Source organism: Pongo abelii, chromosome 22, assembly GCF_028885655.2.
Source record: "Pongo abelii isolate AG06213 chromosome 22, NHGRI_mPonAbe1-v2.0_pri, whole genome shotgun sequence".
Classification (NCBI taxonomy): domain Eukaryota; kingdom Metazoa; phylum Chordata; class Mammalia; order Primates; family Hominidae; genus Pongo; species Pongo abelii.
Window position 1 is genome coordinate 12,829,012 of NC_072007.2, and position 26,558 is coordinate 12,855,569.

Below are 26,558 nucleotides of genomic sequence, written 5' to 3' on the forward strand. Positions count from 1 at the left end.
GAGTATCTTTGTGTTGTTCTCTGTGTTTCCTGAATCTGAATGTTGGCCTACTTTGCTAGATTGGGGAAGTTCTCTTGGATAATATCCTGCAGAGTGTTTTCCATCTTGGTTCCATTCTCCCCGTCACTTTCAGGTACACCAATCAGACGTATATTTGGTCTTTTCACATAGTCCCACATTTCTTGGAGGCTTTGCTCGTTTCTTTTTTTTTCTTTTTTCTCCAAACTTCCCTTCTCACTTCATTCCATTCATTTCATCTTCCAGGGCTGATACCCTTTCTTCCATTTGATTGCATCAGCTCCTGAGGCTTCTGCATTCATCACGTAGTTCTCGAGCCTTGGTTTTCAGCTCCATCAGCTCCTTTACGCACTTCTCTGTATTGGTTATTCTAGTTTTACATTCTTCTAAATTTTTTTCAAAGTTTTCAACTTCTTTGCCTTTGGTTTGAACATCCTCCCGTAGCTCGGAGTAATTTAATCGTCTGAAGACTTCTTCTCTCAGCTTGTCAAAGTGATTCTCCATCCAGCTTTCTTCCGTTGCTGGTGAATAACTGCTTTCCTTTGGAGGAGGAGAGGTTCTCTGCTTTTTAGAGTTTCCAGTTTTTCTGCTGTGTTTTTTCCCCATCTTTGTGGTTTTATCTACTTTTGGTCTTTGATGATGGTGATGTACAGATGTGTTTTTGGTGTGGATGTCCTTTCTGTTAGTTTTCCTTCTAACAGACATGACCCTCAGCTGCAGGTCTGTTGGAGTACCTGGCTGGCCGTTTGATGTGTCAGTCTGCCCCTGCTGGGGGGTGCCTCCCAGTTAGGCTGCTTGGGGTTCAGGGGTCAGGGACCCACTTGAGGAGGCAGTCTGCCCATTCTCAGATCTCCAGCTGCATGCTGGGAGAACCACTGCTCTCCTCAAAGCTGTCAGACAGGGACTTTAAAGTCTGCAGAGGTTACTGCTGTCTTTTTGTTTGTCTGTGCCCTGCCCCCAGAGGTGGAGCCTACAGAGTCAGGCAGGCCTCCTTGAGCTGTGGTGGGCTCCACCATGTTCGAGCTTCCCGGCTGCTTTGTTTACCTAAGGGAACCTGGGCAATGGCGGGCGCCCCTCCCCCAGCCTCTCTGCGGACTTGCTGTTTAATCTCAGACTGCTGTGCTAGCAATCAGCAAGACTCCGTGGGCCTAGGTCCCTCTAATCCAGGTGCGGGCCAAAATCTCCTGGTGCACCGTTTCCTAAGCCCGTCGGAAAAGCCCAGTATTCGGGTGGGAGTGGCCGGATTTTCCAGGTGCCTTCTGTCACCCCTGGAAAGGGAACTCCCTGACCCCTTGCACTTCCCTATTGAGGCAATGTCTTGCCCCTGCTTTGGCTGGCACACGGTGCACTCACCCACTGACCTGAGCCCACTGTCTGGCACTCCCAAGTGAGATGAACATGGTACCTCAGATGGAAATGCAGAGATCACCCGTCTTCTGTGACGCTCATGCTGGGAGCTGTGGACTGGAGCTGTTTCTATTCGGCCATCTTGGCTCCTCCCCAAGTAGGGTATTCTTTCTCTGCTTTATGTTTTTGTTTGTTTTGTTGAAGATTAGATGACTGTAAGTATTTGGCTTTATTTCTGGGTTCTCTAATATGTTCCATTGATCTAAATGGCTATTTTTATACCAGTACCATGCTGTTTTAGTGACGATGGCTTTCTACTATAGTTTGAAGTCGGCTTCTAGATTTGTTCTTTTTGCTTAGTCTTTCTTTGGCTATACAGACTCTTTTTTGTTTCCAGGCTTTTATTACCTTAAAGTATGTCCCGTCTATGTCTTCTTTAGTTCCATGTGAATTTTTGTAATTCTGTGAAGACTGATGTTTGTACTTTAATGGGGATTGCATTGAGTTTGTAGATTGCTTTTGGCAGTATGGTGTTTTCACAATATTGATTTTACCCATCCGTGAGCATGGGATATGTTTCCATTTATTTGTATCTATGATTTCTCTCAGCAGTGTTTTGTAGTTTTCCTTGTAGAGGTCTTTTGTCTCTTTGGTTAAGTTTTCCGGATATAATTAAGATTTTGTCTGCAAAGATTGCATGCAATTGACAATTATAGGACTATGCTATTATAATTAAAGAAATTATAATATTCCTAAGGTTTTTATTGCAGCTATTGTAAAAGGGGGTGAGTTTTTTATTCAATTTTCAGCTTGTTCACTGTTACTGTATAGCAGAGCCTCTGACTTGTGTACATTAATTTTGTATCCTGAAACTTTGCTGAATTCATTTACCAGTTCTAGTAGCTTTTGGGATGAGTCTTTACGCTTTTCTAGGTATACAATCATGTCATCAGCAAAGAGTGACAGTTCGACTTCCTCTTTACCGATTTGGATGCCCTTTATTTCTCTTATCTGATTGCTCTGGCAAGGACTTCTAGTACTGTGTTGAATAGAAGTGGTGAAAGTTGGCATCATTGTCTTGTTCCAGTTCTCAGGGGGAATTATTTCAACTTTTCCGTATTCCATATATTGTTGACTGTGTGTTTGTCCTATGTGGCTTTTATTACCTTAAGGTATGTCCCTTCGCTGTTGATTTTGCTGAGGGTTTTAATCATAAAGGGATTCTGGATTTTGTCAAATTCTTTTTCTATGTCGATTTTGCTGAGTGTTTTAGGCATAAAGGGATGCTGGATTTTGTCAAATCCTTTTTCTGCATGTACTGAGATGATCATGTGATTTTTGTTTTTAATTCTGTTTGTATGGTGTATCACATTTATTGACTTGCAGATGTTTAACCATCCTGCATCCCTGGTTTCTCTTCAGATCGTATACATCTTTCACCTTATGATGGTTAATTTTATTTGCCAAGTTGGGTTGCCTAGATATTTGGGTAAACATTCTGGATGTGTCTGTGAGGGTGTTCCTTGATGAGACGAACATTTGAATATGTAGACTTAGTAAAGTAGTTGCCCTCCCCAGTGTGAGTGGGCCTCATCCAATCCATTAAATCCCAAATAAAACACAAGGGTAGAGGAAGAGAGAATTCACTCTCTTTGATGATTTCAGAGCTGTGACGTAGATCTTCTCTCGCCTTTGAAGTCAGATGTGGACTGTAACTTATGCCAGCAGCTTTCCTGGTTCTCAGGACTTTAGGCTTGGACTAGAACTCCAACATTGGCAGTCCTGGTTCTCCAGCTTGCTGACTGCAGGTCCTGGGACTTCTTAGCCTCCATAACCACATGAGCCAATTCCTTACAATAAACCTATATATATTGATGCAACTGATAAATATTTTGTTGTTACAGATTTGACTACCATGTTCTTTTTGTGCTTATTTTAACAGTCCCAGTCATAGGCTGCCTTCATCTCTGAAGGGACCAGGCGACCCACGGAGTGTCTCAGCAGCCTTGTCATTGCATGCAATCTTCACAGACAAGATCTCACTGCAGCCACCTTTCTACAGGAGCACATGTGTGACATTATACTGATGACATCATTCTCAGAGAAAATTCATTTTACACACTAAGGACACGCAGATACAAGGAGGCTTACACAAAGGGAATGGACCTTTCCCCAACACAGTAATGCAAGGCCCTGCCACTTTGCTTCAATTCCTGAAAATTCCTTGGTAAACATGTGGCTGCTCTATTCCTGACACTTTCAAAAAATAGTTATTCATCCTCTCAGCATCCACAATGTTAATACAAGCCTAATATTACTTAATTTGTGTTTTGTTTTTTGGAGGCACAGTCTTGCTCTGTCACCCAGGCTGGTATGAAGTGGCATGATTTCAACTCACTGCAGCCTCCACTTCCTGAGCTCAAGCAATTCTCACATCTCGTCCTTCCAAGTAGCTAGGACTGCAGGTGTGTGCCACCACACTCAGCTAATTTTGTTTATTTTTTTGTAAAGAAAAGGTCTCGCTATGTTACCCAGGCTGGTCTCAAACTCCTGGGCTGAAACGATCCTCTTGCCTCAGCCTCCCAAAATTCTGGAATTACAGGTGTGAGCGACTGCGCACAGCCCTTTAATTCTTTACTTGGGGTTCAGGTGACAACATATTTCTTATTTACAAATTTTACTTAATCTCACTGATGCTGTCATTCGCAAACTGACCCACCTTGAATGAAGCCTCCTGCAACAAGTCTTGAATCTGTCCGAATTTAAATTAACAGCTGCTCCTATGAATTCCCTCAGAGAACACACTGTGGATGCTTTAGCAACCTCTTCCCATGACTCCTGAACTATCTTGGTTGCATATGGTGGCCATAAGTAGTCCATGGGCTTCTGATGTAAAAAACAAACCTGCCCCTCTTGACCCTATTCAGTATAGCACCAGGTAAGTGATTGCTGACCACATACTGGACCCTCTGGAAACAGAGGGCTTTGCATCCATATCCACGAGCTTTCATGCCCATTTGTTCATCAGGCCTTGGGAAGCAGCACCACACAACCTTGGCACAGCTGCAGAGAACTCCTTGCCTCAGGATGGAGTCAAACCCGGACCTCCTGCCATTCTCATCTGCAGGAAACACTGGCCTCTTTCATCCTCAGGCTGTGTTGCTGGAAGTCACCCGTCTCTGAGTCCCCTTGGGATCGACTGAGTGACCAGCAGTCAAGTTTGTCCACCTTCTGAGTGGATGCCATCATCTGATGTGATGGAGCTCAGTGGGATTCTGCTGCCTTCCCTCTCTTAGTACGATGTCCTTGATAAAGGATGACACCCAAGCCTCAGCACAACTGGCCAAAGTTGAGGTGGTCATCTCAGCACTGATGCTGGGCCAACAATTAGACCCATTTGTACATTTTTACAAATTTTTTGCAATTGTCCACCTTCACTCCCCATTGAATTAAAGAAACTTCTTGCCTCATGGATACTCAGAATACAATCAAGGTAACAGATACCTTTTTTTTACTCAAGGACACAGTATGGATCTCACAAGGACACTCCTTATCCCCTGCAGAGTTCCAGACACTACTGATGGTGGCCAAGGCAGCATTTCATCAGAAAACACAGTGATAGGCTCGTGAAAGTGTCCAGTAGGGCTTCCACTGCCCCTATAGGCTGCAGGCAGCTGCTTTAGTTGAGAGATAGACTGAGCTCCTCAAAGAATTCCTCTTTAAGTTACAAAGAAGCGAGTGGATGCCCTGCTGGGTTCCACTGTTGCCACAGGCTTTGATTACTCTTAGTTCATGCTTCTTAGGAAAGTGCACTTTTTACACCAATGCTACACAGTTCCCTCAGTTGCCTTTACTGGACATCAAGGAGTTCACATTTTTGACAACCATTCAGTCCTGGACTGTCCAAGGGGTGGAGGTAGCTCCATACAAGAAGCTACCTGCTGCTTGTGGATCAGTAATATCAGACTTGCCCAACAACTCACTGGAGACATGAAAACCAATTCATGGGGGGTGCATGACGTCACCCAAATATTTATGAACACGCTTGTGCTGCCAGAGACCCCAGAACTCTAAACCAATGCATGGGGAATGCATGAAGTCACCGAAATATTTACGAACACGCTTGTGCTGCCAGAGATCCCGGATCACATTTCCTGCCTCCTGCTAAATAAATGGGGGCAGTAGCTTTGCATCGGCTTCCACATTACATTACTCATAACTGTGGCCTTCCTAATCTCTCATGTCCCTAAGCACTTATTACAATGTCTCAGCTGCTTTCTCTCAGCCTCTCAAAATATTAGTCATCGTAAAAATAAATGTCTAATGTTAAAGCATCAGGGGTCAATTGTATTGTGACACCCAAAATTTCATGCAGCACCCCACCATGTCCTCAGCCTAATGACTTTCATGCCCCCACCAGACTGCAAAACTCTGAATTAGTCAAGCACATCCCTGAAGGGACCAGGGGTTACCCCACGCTGTGATTTCTACCAAGCCTGCCTACCACACCCTATGTTCCAGAGTGCAACCCTGGGTAGACCTGCATAAATGCAGTGTCATCCCCCGCTGGGCTGAGTATGTGTGACGAGTAAATTACTGGGAATTTCGTCTGCTCAGTGTTTGTTTTGTCTGCAGCCATTCCCAGAATTCTAGGGCAAGACTAGCTTCTTCACCAATGGGGTGAACAGGAAGGAACCCAAGTAGAAATTGCCTTTTTAAAAAAAATCCCTTCCCACCCTCTTAATTATGTGATGCATGCATTTTTATAGCTTTTTTCTCATTCCATTACCTGAGGTCAGCCACTGATATTTAACCCATCTTTAGCCTCGGAGGAGAGCAGAGGAGCACTGGATATATTGATTTCACTAGCAGTGACATGATTTCCTCCTGTGCCACTCAAATTCTCTCCTTTAACTTGATGCTCAGTAGTTTGTGTTTCACTCGTCTTTGCAGATTGTTAGGAAGATGAGAATCAGCTTTCATTTTTGATGTTGCCATAGAGAAAACTCCATGGTAATCTTTATTTGCACAATCAACTTTTTCTTTTCCCCCAGAAATTGCAAATTCTTATGTGAGAGACAGCTTTCTGAAGTCTGCAAACATAGATTATCGTCTCTCTTTTGATGATAAATTTCTTATATCCCCACCAACAATAAAATACTTACATATAATTTTGGCATGTCGTATTGATTGCCAACTACACGTAAGAACATTCCTTGATTTTAAATCTAGACTAATTATGAAAATTTGGGTAGTCACAAAAAAAATTGTGTACAAATTTATAGATCTTAGGATTAAATGAGTTACTATTAACTAATATTTATTGTGCAGTCAGTGTATGGCAGAAGCTTACTAGGTACTATTTCATTTTATACTTAAAACAACATTCTAGGCAAAATGCTATAATTTCCCCTTGCCTCCAATTTGGACATGATAAAACTGGGTATCGTAAAGTTTTAACCCCACAGTTCTCTGCTTAATAAGAAGTAGAAGTAAGTCTAAACCTAAGTCATCTGATTTCAGAGCCCCTATAGTTAAATGCTCTAAATGCAGCTTCCCATGGTGATGGTGACTATTAGAGCCTGTCACATGATGTATGCCAGTGCTTCCCCGTAACGTGTGCAAGATTCCCGTGATGATGGTGACTGTGAGAGCCTGTCACATATGATGTAGGACAGTGCTTCCCTGTAACGCGCACAGGATTCCCGTGATGATGGTGACTATGAGAGACTGTCACATATGATGTAGGCCAGTGCTTCCCTGTAACGTGTGCAAGATTCCCGTGATGATGGTGACTATGAGACCCTGTCAGATATGATGAAGGACAGTTCTTTCCTGTAACATGCACAAGATTCCCGTGATGACAGTGATTATGAGCCTGTCACATATGATGTAGGACAGTGCTTTCCTGTAACATGCGCAACATTCCCCTGATGATGGTGACTATGAAAGCCTGTCAGATATGATGTAGGACAATGCTTCCCTGTAACATGCACAAGATTCCCATGATGATGGTGACTATGACAGCCTCTCAGATACGATGTAGGGCAGTGCTTCCCTGTAACATACACAAGATTCCCGTGATGATGGTGACTATGAGAGTCTGTCACATATGATGTAGGACAGTGCTTCCCTGTAACATGTGCAAGATTACCGTGATGATGGTGACTATGAGAGCCTGTCGGATACTATGTAGCCCAGTGCTTCCCTTTAACATGCACAAGATTTCCGTGATGATAGTGACTATTAGAGCCTGTCACATATGATGTAGGTCAGTGTTTCCCAGTAACATGCACAAGATTTCCGTGATGATGATGACTATTTGAGCCTGTCACATATGATGTAGGACAGTGTTTCCCTGTAACATGCACAAGATTGCCATGATGATGATGACTATGAGGGCCTGTCACATATGATGTATGCCAGAGATTCCCTGTAACGTGTGCAAGATTCCCGTTATGATGGTGACTATGACAGCCTGTTACATATGATGTTGGACAGTCCTTCCCTTTAACATGCACAAGATTCCCATCATGATGGTGACTATGAGAGCCTGTCACATATGAGGTAGGAGAGTGCTTCCCTGTAACATGCACAAGATTCCCGTGATGATGGTGACTATGAGAGCCTGTCACATATGAGGTAGGAGAGTGCTTCCCTGTAACATGCACAAGATTCCCGTGATGATGGTGACTATGAGAGCTTGTCACATACGATGTAGGACTGTGCTTCCCTGTAACATGCACGAGATTCCCGTGATGATGCTGACTATGACAGCCTGTCATATACGATGTAGGACAGTGCTTCCCTGTAACAGACACAAGATTCCCGTGATGACGGTGACTATGAGAGCCTGTCACATATGATGTAGGACACTGCTTCCCTGTAACATGCAGAGGATTCCTGTGATGATGTTGACTATGAAAACCTGTCAGGTACTATGTAGGACAGTGCTTTCTTTAACATGCACAAAATTCCCGTGATGATGGTGACTATGAGAGCCTGTCCCATAAGATTTAGGACCGTGCTTCCCTTTAACAATCCCAAGATTCCCGTGATGATGGCGACTGTGTAAGCCTGTCACATATGATATTGGACAGTGCTTCCCTGTAACGTGTGCAAGATTCCCGTGATGATGGTGACTATGAGAGCCTATGACATATGAGGTAGGAGAGTGCTTCCCTGTAACATGCACAAGATTCACCCTGGAATCTTATTAAAATGCAAACTCATAGACCACACTTTGACTAGCTAAGACAAGAGCATTTAAATGGATGTCCAGGTGACAGTGCTAAGATCCTACTGTTCATGTGGGCACTGGCTCACCATATTAACGAAGCTTAGGACCTCCAGTCCCTGCTGGAAAAGAAATACAGATACATAGGATGTGACTGTGCATATGGAATGCCTGTTGTGTTCTCGACATTGTACTAGACACTAGAGACAAAAAGTCAAATATCCCTTGCCTCTTTCTGAAAGGAGCTTCATACACAGTGGCTTCTGACTGCATTGTATATTTTCTCTTCTGTCTTGGGTGGGTGAGCTCTATCTCAATGTTGGTAACTGAACACTGCCCAGTGGGTTTGACGGGAGAGACCATGGCTAGCTGTGCTCCCACATAGGTATGACCATAGCATATCTTGTGATGCCATTTTCCCCTTGTCAAAAGGCTCCTTCCAGTATCATACACGCTCCCCATAATTATAAATTCTTCCTCCTTCCACTAAATGTTCCTAAATCTTGCAAAGATAAAAACATAAACCACATTCTTGTCATATTAGTTATATATTAATGATGAAAGTTCCTTATTTTTCTTTCTTTTTTTTTTTTTTTTGCGACGGAGTCTCGCTCTGTCCCCAGGCTGGAGTGCAGTGGTGCGATCTCGATTCCCTGCAAGCTCCGCCTCCTGGGTTCATGCCATTCTCCTGCCTCAGCCTTCCGTGTAGCTGGGACTACAGGCACCCACCACCACACCTGGCTAATATTTTTGTATTTTTAGTAGAGACGGAGTTTCACCATGTTAGCCAGGATGGTCTTGATCTCCTGACCTTGTGATCCGCAAGCCTCCCAAAGTGCTGGGATTACAGGCATGAGCCACCGCACCCAGCCCAAGTTCCTTACTTTTCATGTGTTTAATATTTTCTCCCAATTTATAGACTATATTGATTAAGAATAAATTTTAGCCATGCACATGTATTACAAACTTCATGATATACTTTGCTGTTTTTAAATTTCTTATACTCTTATAAAATGTTTGTTCTGGACTCACGTTGGCTTCCATTTCTTCCCTCTGGCTTCTATTTAGGCTATGAGCAGAGATGGACGAGGTGGCTACTGTAATGGATCAAGGCTATGAGCAGAGATGGATGAGGCAGCGGCTGTAATGGATTACGGCTATGAGCATCTTGTGAAGTAGGATGTTAAATCTGTAAATGTCAGAATGAATCCAAACTTACCAATTCAAAACTGGATTGTAAAAAAGCTCGAAAAAGATTGAAAACACAGCTCTACATTTTAGGAGGCTGAGGCAGGCAGATTGCTTAAGTTCAAGAGTTGGAGACAAGTCTAGGAAACATGGAAAAACCGTCTCTACAAAAAAAATAATAATTAGCTGAGTATGGTGGTATGAGCCTGTAGTCCCAGCATTTCAGGAGGCTGAGGTGAGAGGATTGCTTGAGCCCAGGAGGTAGAGGCTGCAGTGAGCTCTGATCGCACCACTGCATTCCAGCCTAGGTGACAGAGTGAGACCCGTCTCAAAAACAAACAAACAAAAATAACAAGCAAAAACAGCTCTAAACGAAAGTGGCTAGAAAAGTAGTTCAAGTTGTTCCTGTCTGGTTAAATAGAAACATAAATGAATTACTTATGTGCCCCAGTGGCTTCATAATGCTAAGAGAAGAGTCAATTATTCTAGCAGGTTCTACAAAACTTTATCATATCATGGGATTCAGTGAAAGCATCAAATCATAAATATAATAATCAAATCTGAAAGTGAATCTAGTTTCAAAGACCTCAGAAGCCAGTGTGTAGGAAGCTCTTTTCAGCTAGAGACAAGGGATTATTTGACTTCTTATCTCTGTTATCTAGCACAATGTCCAGAACACAACAGATATTCCATATGCACAGTCACATCCTATGTATGTGTATTTCTTTTCCAGCAAGGACTAGAGGTCCTAAGCTTTGTTTATATGGTGAGCCAGTGCCCAAATGAGCAGGACAATCTTAGCACAGTCACCTACACACTAATTTCAATGCTCTGGCCCCTTACCCAAGCTAGTCAAAGTGTGGTCTATGGTTTTACATTTTAAAGGATCCCCAGGTGAATCTTGTGGCTGTCAAAGGAGGAGAAGCACTGCCCTCAAAATATAGAAAAGGTGAACTAATTTATCCAGGCAGGCTGACTATTTATTTATGTATTTATTTATCTCGTTGATGGGAAGATTCAAATTGACGTACACAATCACCCCCATAAGGATTTCAGGTAAAAAATAAACAAAGGTTTAGATAGCAGATATGTTTTACAGTTACCGCACCAGTCTTTTTACTACAGAATCTAGTAGCATATTTCCAATAGATCTAGGTGAAAATTTCTATCTTATGAGCGTTCTGTCAGTATTTTTAAAATGGGTTACCCTATTAGTGGCCAAATTGAATCTCTTACAGGCATCTCACTCAAACTGCAGTCATACTTTCCAATAGGCCCCATAAAAATCCTTGTTCTGGAGCAATCTAATATATTTATCCACCTCTTTAGACACTTAGATAAGTATAATAATACAAGTTTTGTGTGTGTGTGTGTGTGTATTGTGTACCTTGTGGCCTCTAGTCCACTATCTACAGCACCTGAAGATGAGGCAAGTTTAATGTGAATAACGTCCAGCAATGTTAGAAATCTTGACTTTTATGTGCCTATCAGAAAATAAAGTTGAATGTTATTGTAGAGGAAATTTTCATTCTGGAAAAAATGCATACTGTTTGAATATTACTTTCATGCTTTCCACAGATATTATACACAGATATTATATTCCAAGTATTATGTCTTAAAGTCTTCAAAAATAGAAAATTCATTTTATATTTCTAGCTGAAAATAATAACAGTAATTAGCCTACCTTTGGGGAAATGTGATAAAAATACTAATGACCATCACAACTCATTAAAAGCATAAAATGTGCAATGATTTAAACTACATGTTCTTTCTATGAATCTGCATAGAAATATAGACACATTTGATAAATGCTATTTAAAGTCTGAGTGCTTTGGTAAATGACTCATCTATAGGTTTATCTGCCTTCATAGTGAGAATTAGATTTCTATTCTTTATAAAGCAGGGAATACAGATTGTGCATGGAGTAAAAGCATTCAATCCTTATTAATAGCGATGGTAGCTGCGCTACAGAAAAGAAAGCCTGTCAGAGTAACGTGTTCAATTTTACATCATAATCAGTGGTATGTCGATCTCTGTTGAAGGCAGAATTAAAGACGCCTTCAACATTTTTAAAATAATAGATGAAAAACATCTCAAAGTCACTTTTAAAATTTGAATTGGCGACTCCACATAACAGGAAAAGGACCAAGAACATCTTAAATACTTCACGATGGAAGTGATGTTTTAAGTGCAATTTCATCAAGGAGAAGCTTTTCCAGAAAGTCTTTTGACCTCGGGAAGAAGCTTATTTACTCTGGTAGTTTCTATTAAGATGAGAAAGACTTGATTTTTTAAAAACAATAAAAAATTTACATAGTTTAATCTAGTGTTGTGATTTCAAAAGTACTACTTTTGCCCTTATAGTTACACATGTGTATTTATATGCATTTTCTTGGTTCATTCAAACGCCAATAAGATACTTTACTATCCAGGCCCCTTAAAAGCCAAATTAATTTATAAAAGTGAGGATTGTATGTATGCTGTGAGGTGTGCGCAGGTGTATGCGTGTGATGTGTATGTATGGTGTGTGTGTTTGGTCTGTGTGTGTAGTAGGTTCATGGGGTATATATATGTGTGTGTGGTGTGTATTATGGGTGTTATGTGTGTATACTCTGTGTAGTTTGTGGGTGGTGCATGGTGTGTATATGTGCTGTGTTTGTGGTGTATGTGTGTGGTGTGTGTGTGTACTATGTGTGGTGTGGTGTGCGTGTGATATGTCTGTGCAATGTGTGGAGTATGTGATGTGTGTGTGTATGGTGCTGGGTGTGTGTGCACTGTGTGCAGTGTTTGATGTGTGATGAGTGTAGAATGTGTGGTGTGTGTGCCCAGTGTGTGTGGTGTGTGTATGTGATGTGTGTGCTCTGGGTCTGTGGTGCTATATATACATGTGCAGTGTGTGGGGTGTATGTGTGGGGTGTGTGTTTGATGTGTGTGGGGAGTATGGGGTGTGTGTGGTGCTGCATGTGTACGTTGTTTGTGTAGTAGATTCGTGTGTGGTGTAGTGTGTGCAGTGTATGCTTGTGTTCACATTGTGCAGTGTGTGGTATGGGGATGTGTGCATTTTCACATTGTGTGTGTGCAGTGTGTGTGTGCACATGGTGTGGTGTGTGTGGTGTATCAGGGGTGTGCGTGTGTGCACCTCGTCTGTGTGCAGTGTGTGTGGTGTGTGGGGGTGTGTGTGCATGTGCACATGTTGTGTGTGCAATGTGTGGTGTCTGTGGTGTGCGTGCATGTGCACGTGGTGTGTGCAGTGTGTGTGGTGTGTGGGGGTGTGTGTGCGTGTATGCATGGTGTGCTGTGTGTTGTGTGTGTGGTGTCTGTGTGGTGTATGTGTGGGGCATGTGTGCTTGTGTACACAGTGTGTGTGGTGTGTATGTGGTGTGTGCATGTACACATGGTGTGGCATGTGCACTGTGGTGGGGTGTATGTGTAGTGTGTGGTGTCTGTGTGTGGGGTGTGTGTGCACATGGTGTGTGTGCAGTGCGTGCGTGTGCAAATGTGTGTGTGCAGTGTGGTGTCTGGGGTGTGTATGTGTGCACATGGTGTGTGTGCAGTGTGTGTGTGGTATGTGTGCACATGGTGTGTGTGCAGTGTGTGGTGTCTGTGGTATGTGCATGTGCACATGTGTGTGCAGTGTGTGGTGTGTTTGTGCATATTGTATATATGCAGTGTGTGGTGTCTGTGTGATGTGTGTCATGGTGTATGTGCAGTGTGTATGGTGTCTGGGTTGCGTGTGTGTGCACATGGTGTGGTGTGTAAAGTGGGTGTTGTGTGTGCAGTGGGTGTGGTGTCTGTGTGGTGTGTGTATGTGCATTGTGTGTGGTGTCTGTATGAAGTGTGTGCCTGTGCATATGGCGTGGTGTGTGCAGTGTGTGTGGTATCTGGGGTGTGTGCATGTGCAGATGGCTATGTGTAGTGTGTGTGGTGTCTGTGTGTGGTGTGTGTGTGTGCACATGGTGTGTGTGCAGTGTGGTGTCTGGCGTGTGTGTGTGCACATGGTGTGGTGTGTGTAGTGTGGTGTCTGGGGTGTGTGCATGTGCACATGGTGTGTGTGGAGTGGGTGTGGTGTGTGTGGGGTGTGTATGTGCACATGGTGTGTGTGCAGCGTGTGTGGTGTCTGGTGTGTGCATGTGCACATGGTGTGTGCAGTGGGTGTGGTGTGTGCAGTGTGGGGTGTGTGTGTGCGTGTGCACATGGTGTGTGTGCAGTGTGTGTGGTGTCGGGTGTGTGTGCGTGTGCACATGGTGTGTGTGCAAAGTGTGTGATGTCTGGGGTGTGTGCATGTGCAGATGGTTATTGTAGTGTGTGTGGTGTCTGTGTGTGGTGTGTGTGTGTGCACATGGTGTGTGTGCAGTGTGGTATCTGGGGTGTGTGTGTACACATGGTGTGGTGTGTGTAGTGTGTCTGGGGTGTGTGCATGTGCACATGGTGTGTGTGGACTGGGTGTGGTGTGTGTGGGGTGTGCATGTGCACATGGTGTGTGTGCAGCGTGTGTGGTGTCTGGTGTGTGCATGTGCACATGGTGTGTGCAATGGGTGTGTGTGTGCAGTGTGGGGTGTGTGTGTGCGTGTGCACCTGGTGTGTGTGCAGTGTGTGTGGTGTCGGGTGTGTGTGCGTGTGCACATGGTGTGGTGTGTGCAAAGTGTGTGGTGTCTGGGGTGTGTGCATGTGCAGATGGCTATGTGTAGTGTGTGTGGTGTCTGTGTGTGGTGTGTGTGTGCACATGGTGTGTGTGCAGTGTGGTGTCTGGGGTGTGTGTGCACATGGTGCGGTGTGTGTAGTGTGGTGTCTGGGGTGTGTGCATGTGCACATGGTGTGTGTGGAGTGGGTGTGGTGTGTGTGTGGGGCGTGCATGTGCACATGGTGTGTGTGCAGCGTGTGTGGTGTCTGGTGTGTGCATTTGCACATGGTATGTGCAGTGGGTGTGGTGTGTGTGCAGTGTGGGGTGTGTGTGTACTTGTGCACATGGTGTGTGTGCAGTGTGTGTGGTGTCGGGTGTGTGTGCGTGTGCACATGGTGTGGTGTGTGCATAGTGTGTGGTGTCTGGGGTGTGTATACAGTGTGCGTGGTGTCTGTGTGTGGGGTGTGTATGTGTGTGTGTGGGGAAAAGAAAGAGATCAGACTGTTACTGTGTCTATGTAGAAAGAAGTAGACATAAGAGACTCAATTTTGTTCTGTATTAAGAAAAATTCTTCTGCCTTGAGAAGCTGTTAATCTGTAACCGTACCCCCAACCCTGTGCTCCCTGAGACATGTGCTGTGTCAAGTCAAGGTTAAATGGATTAAGGGCTGTGCAGGATGTGCTTTGTTAAACAAATGCTTGAAGGCAGCATGCTTGTTAAGAGCCATCACCACTGCCTCAAGTACCCAGAGACACAAAACACTGCGGAAGGCCACAGGGACCTCTGCCTAGGAAAGCCAGGTATTGACCGAGGTTTCTTCCCATGTGATAGCCTGAAATATGGCCTCGTGGGAAGGGAAAGACCTGACCGACCCCCAGCCTGACACCGATAAAGGGTCTGTGCTGGGGAGGATTAGTAAAACAGGAAGGCCTCTTTGCAGTTGAGACAAGAGGAAGGCGTCTGTCTCCTGCTCGTCCCTGGGCATGTCTAGATGTTAAAGCCCAATTGTATATTCCGTCTACTGAGATAGGGGAAAACTGCCTTAGGCCTGGAGGTGGGACATGATGGCAACAATACTGCTCTTTGTCATTGAGATGTTTATGTATATGAACATCAAAAGCACAGCACTTTTTTCTTTACTTTATGATGCAGAGACATTTGTTCATATGTTTTCCTGCTGACCTTCTCTCCACTATTACCCTATTGTCCTGCCACATCCCCCTCTCTGAGAAACGCCTGATAATGATCAATAAATACTAAGGGAACTGTGAGACTGGTGCCAGCGTGAGTCCTCCGTATGCTGAGCGCCGTTCCCCTAGGCCCACTTTTCTGTCTCTATACTTTGTGTCTCTTTCTTTTCTCAAGTCTCTTGTTCCACTCGACGAGAAACGCCCACAAGTGTGAAGGGGCAGGACACCCCTTCACGTGTGCACATGGTGTGTTTGCTCTTTGTGTGGTGCCTGTGTGTGGGGTGTGTGTGCGTGTGCACATGGTGTGGTGTGTGCAGTGTGTGTGTTATGAGTGACTGTTTCTGTTAGCATGTGGACATCAGTCTTCCAGACCAGCTTTCTCCATGTGTCTGGGAACATAAGAAACAACTTTCTGCAATAATTGTTACACAACTTTTCCAGAGAGGGACGAAATCTCTGTCGTGAGTGGGTATCTGCGTCATTGCAGGAGGGAATGTGATGTCCTGGCTTGGCTCACACCCTCTGAGAGCTTAGGCAGGGTTCCTGCTGGATCCCTCACTGTGGCCAGAGAGGGAGGGCTCTGTTTCACCACAGGGAACCAGAAGAAGACTGGTGCTTGGGAAGACCAGGTAATCATAATAGTATTAATGATAGTGGTAATAATACTGTTTTATACATTGTATATGTCATAAGGATTTTAACTTTCATGTAACATAATTGTTAAAATGTCCCCAGTTTGTTTTGTGCTATTTACCTGGTGTTGAAATGTGTAAGAATTTACATTCTAGGTACGTTAGGTTTATTCCTTTTTATATGGTTTCTGTTTGCAATTTTGATTTTAGAAGATATTCATTCATTCTCAAGGTCATAAAACACACACACATCTAATTTTATTTTCTTTTCTCCCTCTCTCTCTTTTTTTACATTTAATATTGGAATTTTATGTAAGGTGTAGGACCATGATTCAATTCTATCATTTTATATTCTCAAACCATTACCTAATATTTTAATATCATAAATGGAAAAATCACTCTGTTTTGTGGGTTTAAAATATTACAGTTACTAGATAAAACTACACTCAATTTCTGTGTTTTTGATTCTCTTTCATTAATGTGTTTATTTTTGTGCCATTTCAAATTTGTTTAATTTTGAATAGTAATAACAATCTTAAATATCTTATAGTAAATTTTATAAAATTGGCTCTCATGTGTGTGTTCAATATGTGGATTTAAAATCACATTTTCTTTTTTGAAAATATTTTTCTTGTAATTTTTATTGGAATTTGAGCATATTTTTAAATTATTTACAGCAAACTAAAGAGTTAATATTATTGAGTCCTCTCATCCAGAATGTGACATGCAAATTCCTCAAACCTCCTTTAATGCCATTTAGTCAAAATTAATATGTTAATCAATATAAATTAGTATAAATTAGTATAACTAATGATTAAAATAAATTAATGTGTTTGGCTCCACGTTTCTGTCTTCTGCCTTCTATCACTGATGTTTTATTCCTATCCTTGTTGTTTTCTATAGTTTCTTTTATTATGTCTTTTTCTGTCTTGTGATTTGAAAACTATATGACACATTGTAAGGTTTTAATTTTTCTAATTTTTTGCTTTTAATTTTAACTAATTTTATTTTTTAGAGGAGTGCAGGTTCACAGCTAAACGGAACAGAGAGTACAGACTTCTCATATGTCTCTTTCCCCACACACAGCCTCCCCTCTACAGCTTCCTGCCTTACAGGATCACACCTGTGAAAACCAGGAACCTACCTTGACCCTTCATTATCACTCAAAACTTACAGTGCACATTCATGTTTACTCTTCACATTGTACTTTCTGAGTCTTGACAAAAGTACATTGGCAATGGGATATTATTCACTGCTAAAAGGAGATGATCTATCAAGCCACAAAAAAAATATGGAGGAAACTTAAATGCATATTGCTAAAAGAAGAAGCCAATCCGAAATCTAAATAGTGTTCGATTCTAATTATGTGACGTTCTGGAAACGGTGAAACTATGGGAACAGTAGAAAGATCAGTGGTTGCCATGGACCAAAGGGAAGGAAGAGATGGATACACAGAGCACAGAGAATCTTCACGGCAGTAAAACCATTCTGTATGACACTGTAATGGTAGATATATACATCTGTAAAAATCTATCTTAACTTTTAATCTTTTAAATTACTTTGTTTTTTTTTTTTTGATGGAGTCTTGCTCTGTTGCAAGGCAGGAGTGCAGTGGCACGATCTCGGCTTACTGCAAACTTCGCCTCCTGGATTCAAGCGATTCTCCTGCCTCAGCCTCCTGAGGAGTTGGGACTACAGGCACCCACCACTGCATCCGGCTAATTTTTGTATTTTTAGTAGAGACTGGGTTCACCATCTTAGCCAGTCTGGTCTCAAACTCCTGACCTTGTGATCCACCTGCCTTGGCCTCGCAAAGAGCTGGGATTACAGGCATCAGACACCGCACCTGGCCGTTTTTGTTTTAAGAACTGCAGACAAGCTGGGTGCAGTGGCTCAAGCCTGTAATGGCTACACTTTGGGAGGCTGAAGTGGCTGGATTGCTTGAGCCCCGGAGTTCAAGTCCAGCTGGGCAAGATAGTGAGATACCGTCTCTACAAAAAAAGTATTAAAAAAATAGCCAGGCATAGTGCTGCATGCCTGTAGTCCCAGCTACTCAGGAGGCTGTGGTAGAAAAATCACTTGATCCAGCAGTTTGAGACTGCAGTGAGCTATGATCATGCCACTGCACTCCGGCCTGGGCGACAGAGCAAAACCCCATCTCAAAACAAAGAACAACCAAAAACCTACAAGCATACTCAGAGATATTGTGGGTTTGGTTCCAGACAACTGCAATAAGGCAAATGTTACAACCAAAAACCTACAAGCACATCTCAGAGATAGTGTGGGTTTGGTTCCAGACCACTGCAATAAGGCAAATGTTACAACCAAAAACCTACAAGCACACCTCAGAGATAGTGTGGGTTTGGTTCCAGAAGACTGCAATAAGGCAAATGTTACAATCAAGTTAGTTGCATAAACATTTTGTTTCCCAGTGCTTATAAAAGTTATGCTTAAACTATATGGTAGTCTAATGATTATTTAATAATTATTAATTAGTAATTAATAGCATGTCTAAAAAACTGTGTACATACCTTAAATTAAAATACGTCAGTGCTAAAAAATGCTAATGAGTATCTGAGCCTTACCAAGTCATAACCTTTTTGCTGGTGAGGGTCTTGCCTCTATATTGATGACTGCTGGCTAATCAGTGTGGGAGCTGCTGAAGGTTGGGTGCCTTAGTCAATTTCTTAAAACAATGACGTTTGTTCCTTTCACAAAAGATTTCCTTGTAGCATGTAATGCTGTTTGACAGCATTTTATCAACAGTAGAACGTCTTTCAAAATTGAAGTAAACCCTCTCAAACCCTGCTGCTGCTTTATCAACTAGGTTTATGGAATACTCTAAATCCTTTGGTGTCATTTCAACAATGTTTGTAGCATCTCCACCTGGATTATATTCCATCTCAATAAAATATTTTCTTTCCTCGTCCATAAGAAGCAACTCCCTATTTGTTCAAGTTTCATCATGAGTTTACAGCAATTTCATCTCACCTTAAGGCTCTAATTCTAATTCTAGTTGTCTTGCGATTTCTACCACATCTGCAGGGACTTCCTCCAGTGACATCCTGAGCCCTCAAAGTCACCCATGAGGGCTGGAATCAACTTCTTCCAAAGTCCTGTTAATGTTAATATTTCAACCTCCTCCCATCAATCACAAATGTCCTTAATGGCATTTAAGGATTGCTATTAAGGACGTTTGTGATTCACGGGAGGAGGTTCAAGTATCATGAAAGGATTAATGGTGAATCATTTCCAAAAGGTTTTCAATTCAATTTATCCAGATTCATCAAAGAAATCACTAGCTATGACAGCTATACCTTTACAAAATGCATTTATTAATTAATAAAAACACTTGAAAGTCAAAACCACTCCTTGGTCCACAGGCTGAAGGTAAATATTGTATTAGCAGCCATGAAAATAACATTAATTTCCAAGTACATCTCCATCTAAGCTTCTGGGTAGCTAGGTGAATTGTCAATAAGCAGCAATCTTTTTTTTCCTTTTTCCTTTTCTTTTATTTTTTCTTTCTTTTTTTTTTTTATGTAGTTTTGCTCTTGTTGCCCAGGCTGGAGTGCAGTGGTGCAGTCTCAGCTCACTTCAAACTCCGCCACCAAGGTTCAAGCCATTCTTCTGCCTCAGTCTCCCAAGTAGCTGAAATGACAGGTACTACCACCATGCCCGGCTAATTTTTTTGTATTTTTATTAGAGATGGGGTTTCATCATTTTGGCCAGGCTGGTCTTGAACTCCTGACCTCAGGTGATCCTTGGCCTCCCAAAATTCAGGGATTACCAGTGTGAGCCTCTACGCCTGGCCAAGCAACAATCTTTTTAAAGGAATCTTTTTTATTTTTTTCTGAGCAGTAGGTCTCAATAATGGGATTAAAATATTCAGTAAACCATGCTATTAACAGATGTGCTGTCACCCAGACAGTGATGTTCCACTTCTAGAGCACAGAAAGAATAGATTTTGCATAATTCTTAAGGGCCCTGAGATTTTCAGAGTGGTCAATGAGCACTGGCTGTAACTTAAAGTCACCAGCTGCAGTGGTCCTCAAAGAGAGTCAGCCCATCCTTTGAAGTTTTGAAGCCAAGCATTGACTTCTCTCTAGCTATGAAAATTCTACATTTTCACTAAGCTTAATCATTTCTACCTCTGGACTTAAAGAGAGAGATGTGCAAGTCTTCCTTTCATTTGAGTTCTTTGAGGCCACTGTGGTTACTAATAAGCAACCCCGGTGTTTGTCACCCTCCTGCCTCCTCTATCGAGTTCACTCACACTGGGGCGTGGGGAACGGCGCTTAGCACACCCCACATGCCCTGCTTCCCTGTGGCTCTCCCACAGGGGGCTTTCGTGAGCCAGGCAGCAAGGGACATCCCCCTGCTCCAGCCCAGCCAGGCTGCGCAGGCAGAAGGACTCTTCCAACCTGCCTGGGCATGCAGGGCTTTGTGTTTGCTGCCCTGGCTCCTCCGGAACTGGGGCTCTTCCATCCTCAGACTCCCTGGTGGCCTCCACACCCCAACAAATGACACGAAGACCAGAACCCGCAGGGTGACGGCCTGCTGGGCGCGTGCTCAGTGGGATAGCTTAGGTTCCCTCAAGCTGAGTCACAGGGGCAAGATGTGCTTCTGCCACCCACGTCCCACCGGAGTCCGTGGGGGGACTGGAGCCCCAGGTCGCCAGGGCGGCATGGGAACCCGAAGACGAGGCACCTCCATCTCCGGAGCTCTCGACCCCGGAGGCCTCCGGGTCAAGCACAGATGCCAGCCATCCAGGCACCTCACAACAGCTCCAGGAGCCGGTGTGCTCATCTGCACTAACCTCCAGCCTGTTAGATGAGCTCCTGTCAACCCCAGAGTTTCAGCAAAAGGCACAACCTTTCCTAGATCCGGCGCCACTGGGGGAGCTGAAGGACTTGGAAGAGCCCGCTTTGCTGGAACCACTACTCAGCCAGGAAGAACACAGGGCTCTGCTGGAGGAGCAGGTTGGGGCGGGGTTTGGGCGGGGTGGGGGCAGAGTGGCGGCCTCTCTTTCGCTTGGTGTGGAGAGTCGTGTCTTCCCTTCCAGCTGACCTGCCTAAGATCCCTGAGTTCCAGGTCCAAGGAGAGACTCCACACAGAGGAAAGCTGTCAGGAATGACAAGAAAGAACTGCTGAGCATCCCGGGGATCCCAGGGCCGGTCCAGGTACTGTGAGGTGGGCTGTCTACTGCGCATGCGCGGGTTTCCAGGCAGCAGCCTAGGTTTTCTAACTAGCCCAGGCGGAGCTCTCATCCCTTTTTCCCCCGCGTTCTTCAGTCGGGTTGGCGGAGACCTTAGTCCGCGAAACACTGGGCCGGGGCAGAAGCCAGGCCAGTTCTCCTTTCTGCGGCTCGACTCCTCTGCCACTTCGCTAACCATAACTTGCCAACCCTTGTCCCGCCAGCCTCCTTGCCAGCACGATGGAGCGCCTTGCAACTAAATGTAGACACGAGACCCCGTGCAAACCGGGGTGCTGCCCTTTCCAGGCAAGAGGGAAGGCAGACAGAGATGAGGACAGGAGCGGAGACAGAGTGAGATGGAAGGATGGAGCTAGGAAATGATGGGTGGAAGGAGGGACCCCGGAAGGGAGAGAAAGAGGGAGGGAGGGAAAAAGGGAGGAAAAAACTGGAGGAGGGAAGGAAGAACACAGGGAAGGATGGACCAAGGGACAAAAGGAGCAAGAAACAGAGAACGGAAGGCAGAGAGAAAAACGGTCTTCTGCCTCCAGAACCAACAGGACCCAGCACTCCGGGAAAATGTTGGGTGCCCAGTGCAGTCTAAGTGCTGGGCCCACAGCCCCTTTGGCCGCGGGGTGCTCAGCGGCCCTCTGGATCGCCAGCCTGGGTTACTTCATCCCGGAACAATTCAGACCAATTCCATTTCCGAAGGAATGAGCGAATTCCCCAGAGAGCAATGAGCCGAGACTCAGGTGGTTGTCTGTTTTTCATCCACATGGTTCACAGATGACATATCCCCACTTTGAGCCCTGCAACACAGCGCAAGGCGGATAGTCCCAACCACACAGGAGTCACACTCAGGTCAACTGAAGCGTGATTCTGGATTCCACATTTCTTTGCCCTCTGCAAAGGTGCCTGTTTCTCAAGTTTCTGCCCCCCGAAAGCTTGACCATGTTGACTGTTTGTTACCCGAGCTCTGTGGGGCCCCAGAAACTTCCCGGAATGCGTGGAAGACCAGCATCGTGTCGGTGCTCTCCTTTCCAGTTTTCAAACAGGCTATATTGGAGACTCCCCATTTTGCAGGAAACAGGAATCCATCATCTGGCCGTGATGCACGGGATATTTCTTTTCTCTGTGGTTTCACTCTCGTTGTCTACGTGAAAATGAACGAGATCCACACATCTGCGTGTGTGAGACTATCACAGCAACTGTGACACCCACGCGCTGGCAATAGAGTTGGCAGCCTCATCCCGGGACAAAGGTACTGATGGACATCCAGACACACCCCACCACAATCATTAGCAAACCCACTCCCAAACACACAGACACACACGGGCGCACGCGCGGGAACACAAGCACACACACAGAGACACAAAGACACAGACAGCTTGAAGGAGAGAAAGGGACAGAGGGATGGAGAGTTAGAAACGGAAGGAGAGAGAAACAGTGATCGAGAGAGAGACAGAGAGGAACCGGGGAGATTGAGAGAGAGAGAGAGCAAGGTGGAGAGGGAAGTAGAGAAAGGGAAAGGGTGAGGGAGCTAGAGAGGAAGAGCAACAGAACCTTGGAGAGAGAGGCTCTATCTGGTAGACAGGGGCCCCTTTGGCCAGGGTAGGGTGGAGGGTGCCTGGGCCGGGCTGGAACAGAGGGACAGGGCCGCCCATGCGGGAAAACCAACAGAGCCCTGAGACGTGTTTTTACTTTGATTGGTTGGTTGCTTTGGGGATACGTTGCGTAGCGTCATTCCTTTGTTGGCTCCTCCCTGTCCTTTTGGTGCCGTGGGCCCTGAAAGTTGTGGAGTGCGCCCCTCTCTGTGGCAGGAGCAGTGGCGCTGAGCGTGCCCACGGGCCGCGGCTTGTGTCTCTCTCGTTTTCCGGGTGGTATGGCCGTAGACAATGGCAGTGGCGCCTGGCTGGCCCAAGAGCCCGGTCCAGCTACACACGCCTGATTCCAAGCGTCACCACTAACCCGGGGCCGCGAGGCTGGGATCAGGCACCCCGGAGCCTCTTGCCCATGGCCGGGCTGCTCTCCCCCCTACGCCCAAGCACCACCAGTCGCCGCATTGAGCTTTCCGCCAACCTCCCAGAGCGTCCCGCTGTCGCTGGCGGCCAGACCAAGCACGAGACCGCCCAAGCGCCAGAGGTCTCCATCCCCTGTCAGGGCTCTGGACTCTCCAGGCGGCTACCCTCTCGCTGACATTCCAGGCCTTCCCCCGGCTCTCGAGCTCCAGAGCTTCCAACACCTGGGGCCCGCTCAGGACGGGGTGTGCTCCGAGGCGTCAGGGCCTAGGGCCCACGGTCCTGGGGTCCGCTCCGGTCCTCCGCCTTGCCATGGAAAAATTATTTTGGATTCCTCGCCGCCCCTCCTGCAAGGCCCCCTCTTGCCCCACACACCCAGAGCCACCAGGGCTGTCCAGGGGCGAACAGCCGGCCCAGCCACGCGGGCGCTTTTTCTCACAACACCCACACCATCGTCGCTTGTTCCGATGAGGACACGCCGTGGCCAACGGGGTAGGAATGCTCTGCTTTGCCCCGCGCTAGCACTAGAGCCCCGGCAGCCTCATCCCGGGAAAGAGGGGCTGACGGACACCCAGACACACCCCACCACTACCACGAGCAAACCCACCTTGACACACACACGGATACACACGGGTGCACGCGTGCACACACACACACACACGGACACACACACCACACCAGGCACACAGGCACAGACACACAAAGACACAGACACAGATAGCTTGAAGGGAGACCACCCCTCATATTGTCTTATGCCCAATTTCTGCCTCCAAAGAAAGAAGTAAAATCTAAAAGGCAAAAATGAAATCCACAGGCAGACAGCCCTGCGCCACATCCTGGGCCTGGTAGTTAAAGATCGACCCCTGACCTACTCGGTTATGTTATCTATAGATTACAGATATTGTATAGAAAAGCACTGTGAAAATCTCTGTCGTGTTTTGTTCTGATCTAATTACTGGTGCATGCAGCCCCCAGTCAGGTACCCTCTGCTTCCTCAATCCATCACGACCCTCTCACGCAGACCTCCTTAGAGTTGTAAGCCCATAAGAAGGACAGGAATTGCTCACTCAGAGAGCTAGGTTTTTGGAGACGTGAGTCTGCCGATGCTCCCAGCTGAATAAAGCCCTTCCTTCTACAACTCGGTGTCTGAGGGGTTTTGTCTGCAGCTCCTCCTGCTACAGAAGGAGGGCAAGGGAGAGAGGGATGGAGAAATAGAACCAGAGGGAGAGAGAGAGACAGCGATAGAGAGAGAGACAGAGAAGGGGGAGGAGAGACAGAGAGGGGGGAAGAGAGAGAGCCACAGTAGAGCGCGAGGTGGAGGGGGAAGTAGAGAAAGGGTGAGGGTGAGGGTGTTATGGAGCGACAGCGACAGCGACAGAGCCTTGGAGAGGGAGGCTCTGCTCAGGTAGACAGGGCACCCTTCAGCAGGCCGGGGTGGGGTGGAGGGTGCTTGAGCTGGGCTAGAACAGGGGGTCAGGGCCCCCCACCCGGGAAAACAAAAGGAGCCCTGAGATGTGTTTTTTTTTTTTTTTCTTGAATTGGTTGGTTGCTTTGGGGGTGCGTTTCATAAGGTCCTTCCTTTGTTTGCTTCTTTCTGTCTGTTTGGTGCGGTGGGCCCCGAGATTTGTAGAGTGTGCTCGTTTGTCTGGCGGGAGCCAAAGCGCTGAGCTTGTCCACGGGGCGAGGCCTGGGTCTGTCTCCTGTCTTCAGGACTGGAGTTCACACGAAGTCAGTGGAATTGGGAAACCGGGTGCACAGGGACGGATTTCCTCGTGGCTGGCGAAGACAATGTCCTTCCCCTGGGGAAAGCAGCCCATGGGTTCTGGAGCAGAGGTCTTGGCTGGGGTCTGTGGGACCCGCTGCCCCTGACCGCCCCTTCCGCTGGCTTGGACGGTTGCGGCGTCGCTGGATGAATGAATAGAATAGCCTGGGAGTCCGGGGAGCATGAAGACACCGGGGACCTCAGAGAACCCGCGCCTGCGCCCTCGGCGTTCGTCCCGTCCCGCTCGGCTTGTAGCCAGGCTCCTGGTTGGGCTGCTGCGGGTCGGAAGAAGTGGGATGCTGCTGCCTGGCGGTGCTGCAGTGGCGGATCTTCAGGAGGAGGTCCTGGGCTTCAGCTGGGGCGCGGGGGCTGTCAAGGGGGAGCAGAGGCGGGGGGTGGTTGGGAAGCACGGAGACAAAAGAGGGAAAGAGGGAGGGAGCGAGATGCCAAAAGCCTATGGTACCCGCTATTACCAGGCGGAATCCCATCCAAATACTAACCAGGCGGACCCTGCTTAGCTTCAACAGATCAGAGGCGAGCGAGCGCGTTCAGGGTGGTGTGGCCTAGACGCCAGCAGCGGCGCCTCGCTGCCCCAAGAACCCGGTCCAGCCACGCCCGCACGACTGCAGGCGTCACCGCCACCCCGGAGCCGCGGGTCTCGGATCCGGGACCCCCAAAGCCGCTTGTCCGTGCCCCCGGGCAGCTGTCTCCCTCTACACTCGAGCACCGCCGGCCTCCCAGAGAGTCCCGCCGTCACCGGCGGCCAGGCCTGTCGCAGGACCAATGTGGCGCCGCCCTGCTGTTGCTGGGGTCGCAGGAGGCCTCCGTCCCCCGCTCAGGCTTCCGGCTCTCGGGGCGGCTTCCCTTCCGCCCATGCTCTAGTCCTTCCGCGAGCTCCCGAGCTCCCGAGCTCCCGAGCTTCCACCACATCTGCCGGCTCAGGACGGGTCGTGCTCATCACTTAACTTTTTAACTTTTTGTTGTTTCTATTTATATTTTATTATGCTATGTCTTGAAATGTTGTTGTAGTTATTACTTTTGATTGGATATTATTTAGTATTCCTACTTTGAATAAGAGTAGTTTGCACACCCCACAGCTATAGTGTTACAATATCCGGTCTTGTTTTGTATTCTATTAGCAGTGAGGATTTTTTTTTACCTTTAGGTGATCATTTATTGCTCATTAATGTCCTTTTCTTCCTGATTGAAGTACTCCCTTTAGCATTCCTTTAGGACAGGTATGGTATTCACAAAATACTTCAGCTTTTGTTTGTCTGAAAAAGTCAGTATTTCTTCTTTTTATTTGAAGAACATTTTCACTGTATATTCTATTCTAAGGTAAAAGTTTTTT

At 46.0% G+C, this 26,558-nt stretch overlaps 1 protein-coding gene across 2 annotated transcripts in view; it reads left to right on the forward strand.

The window, feature by feature from the left end:
- The window catches only part of LOC134760841 (protein FRG1-like), a 45,556-nt gene extending 39,864 nt beyond the window's left edge, over positions 1-5,692 (forward strand). Inside the window, exon 4 of one of the 2 annotated variants that reach the window (XM_063720843.1) lies at positions 3,308-3,442. In XM_063720843.1, the coding sequence (XP_063576913.1) occupies positions 3,308-3,319 (12 nt within the window). In that variant the 3' untranslated portion in view covers positions 3,320-3,442. Of the gene's footprint in view, positions 1-3,307 lie in introns of both variants that reach the window. The other variant, XM_063720841.1, reaches the window with a different exon arrangement.
- Positions 5,693-26,558: the final 20,866 nt, after the last annotated feature.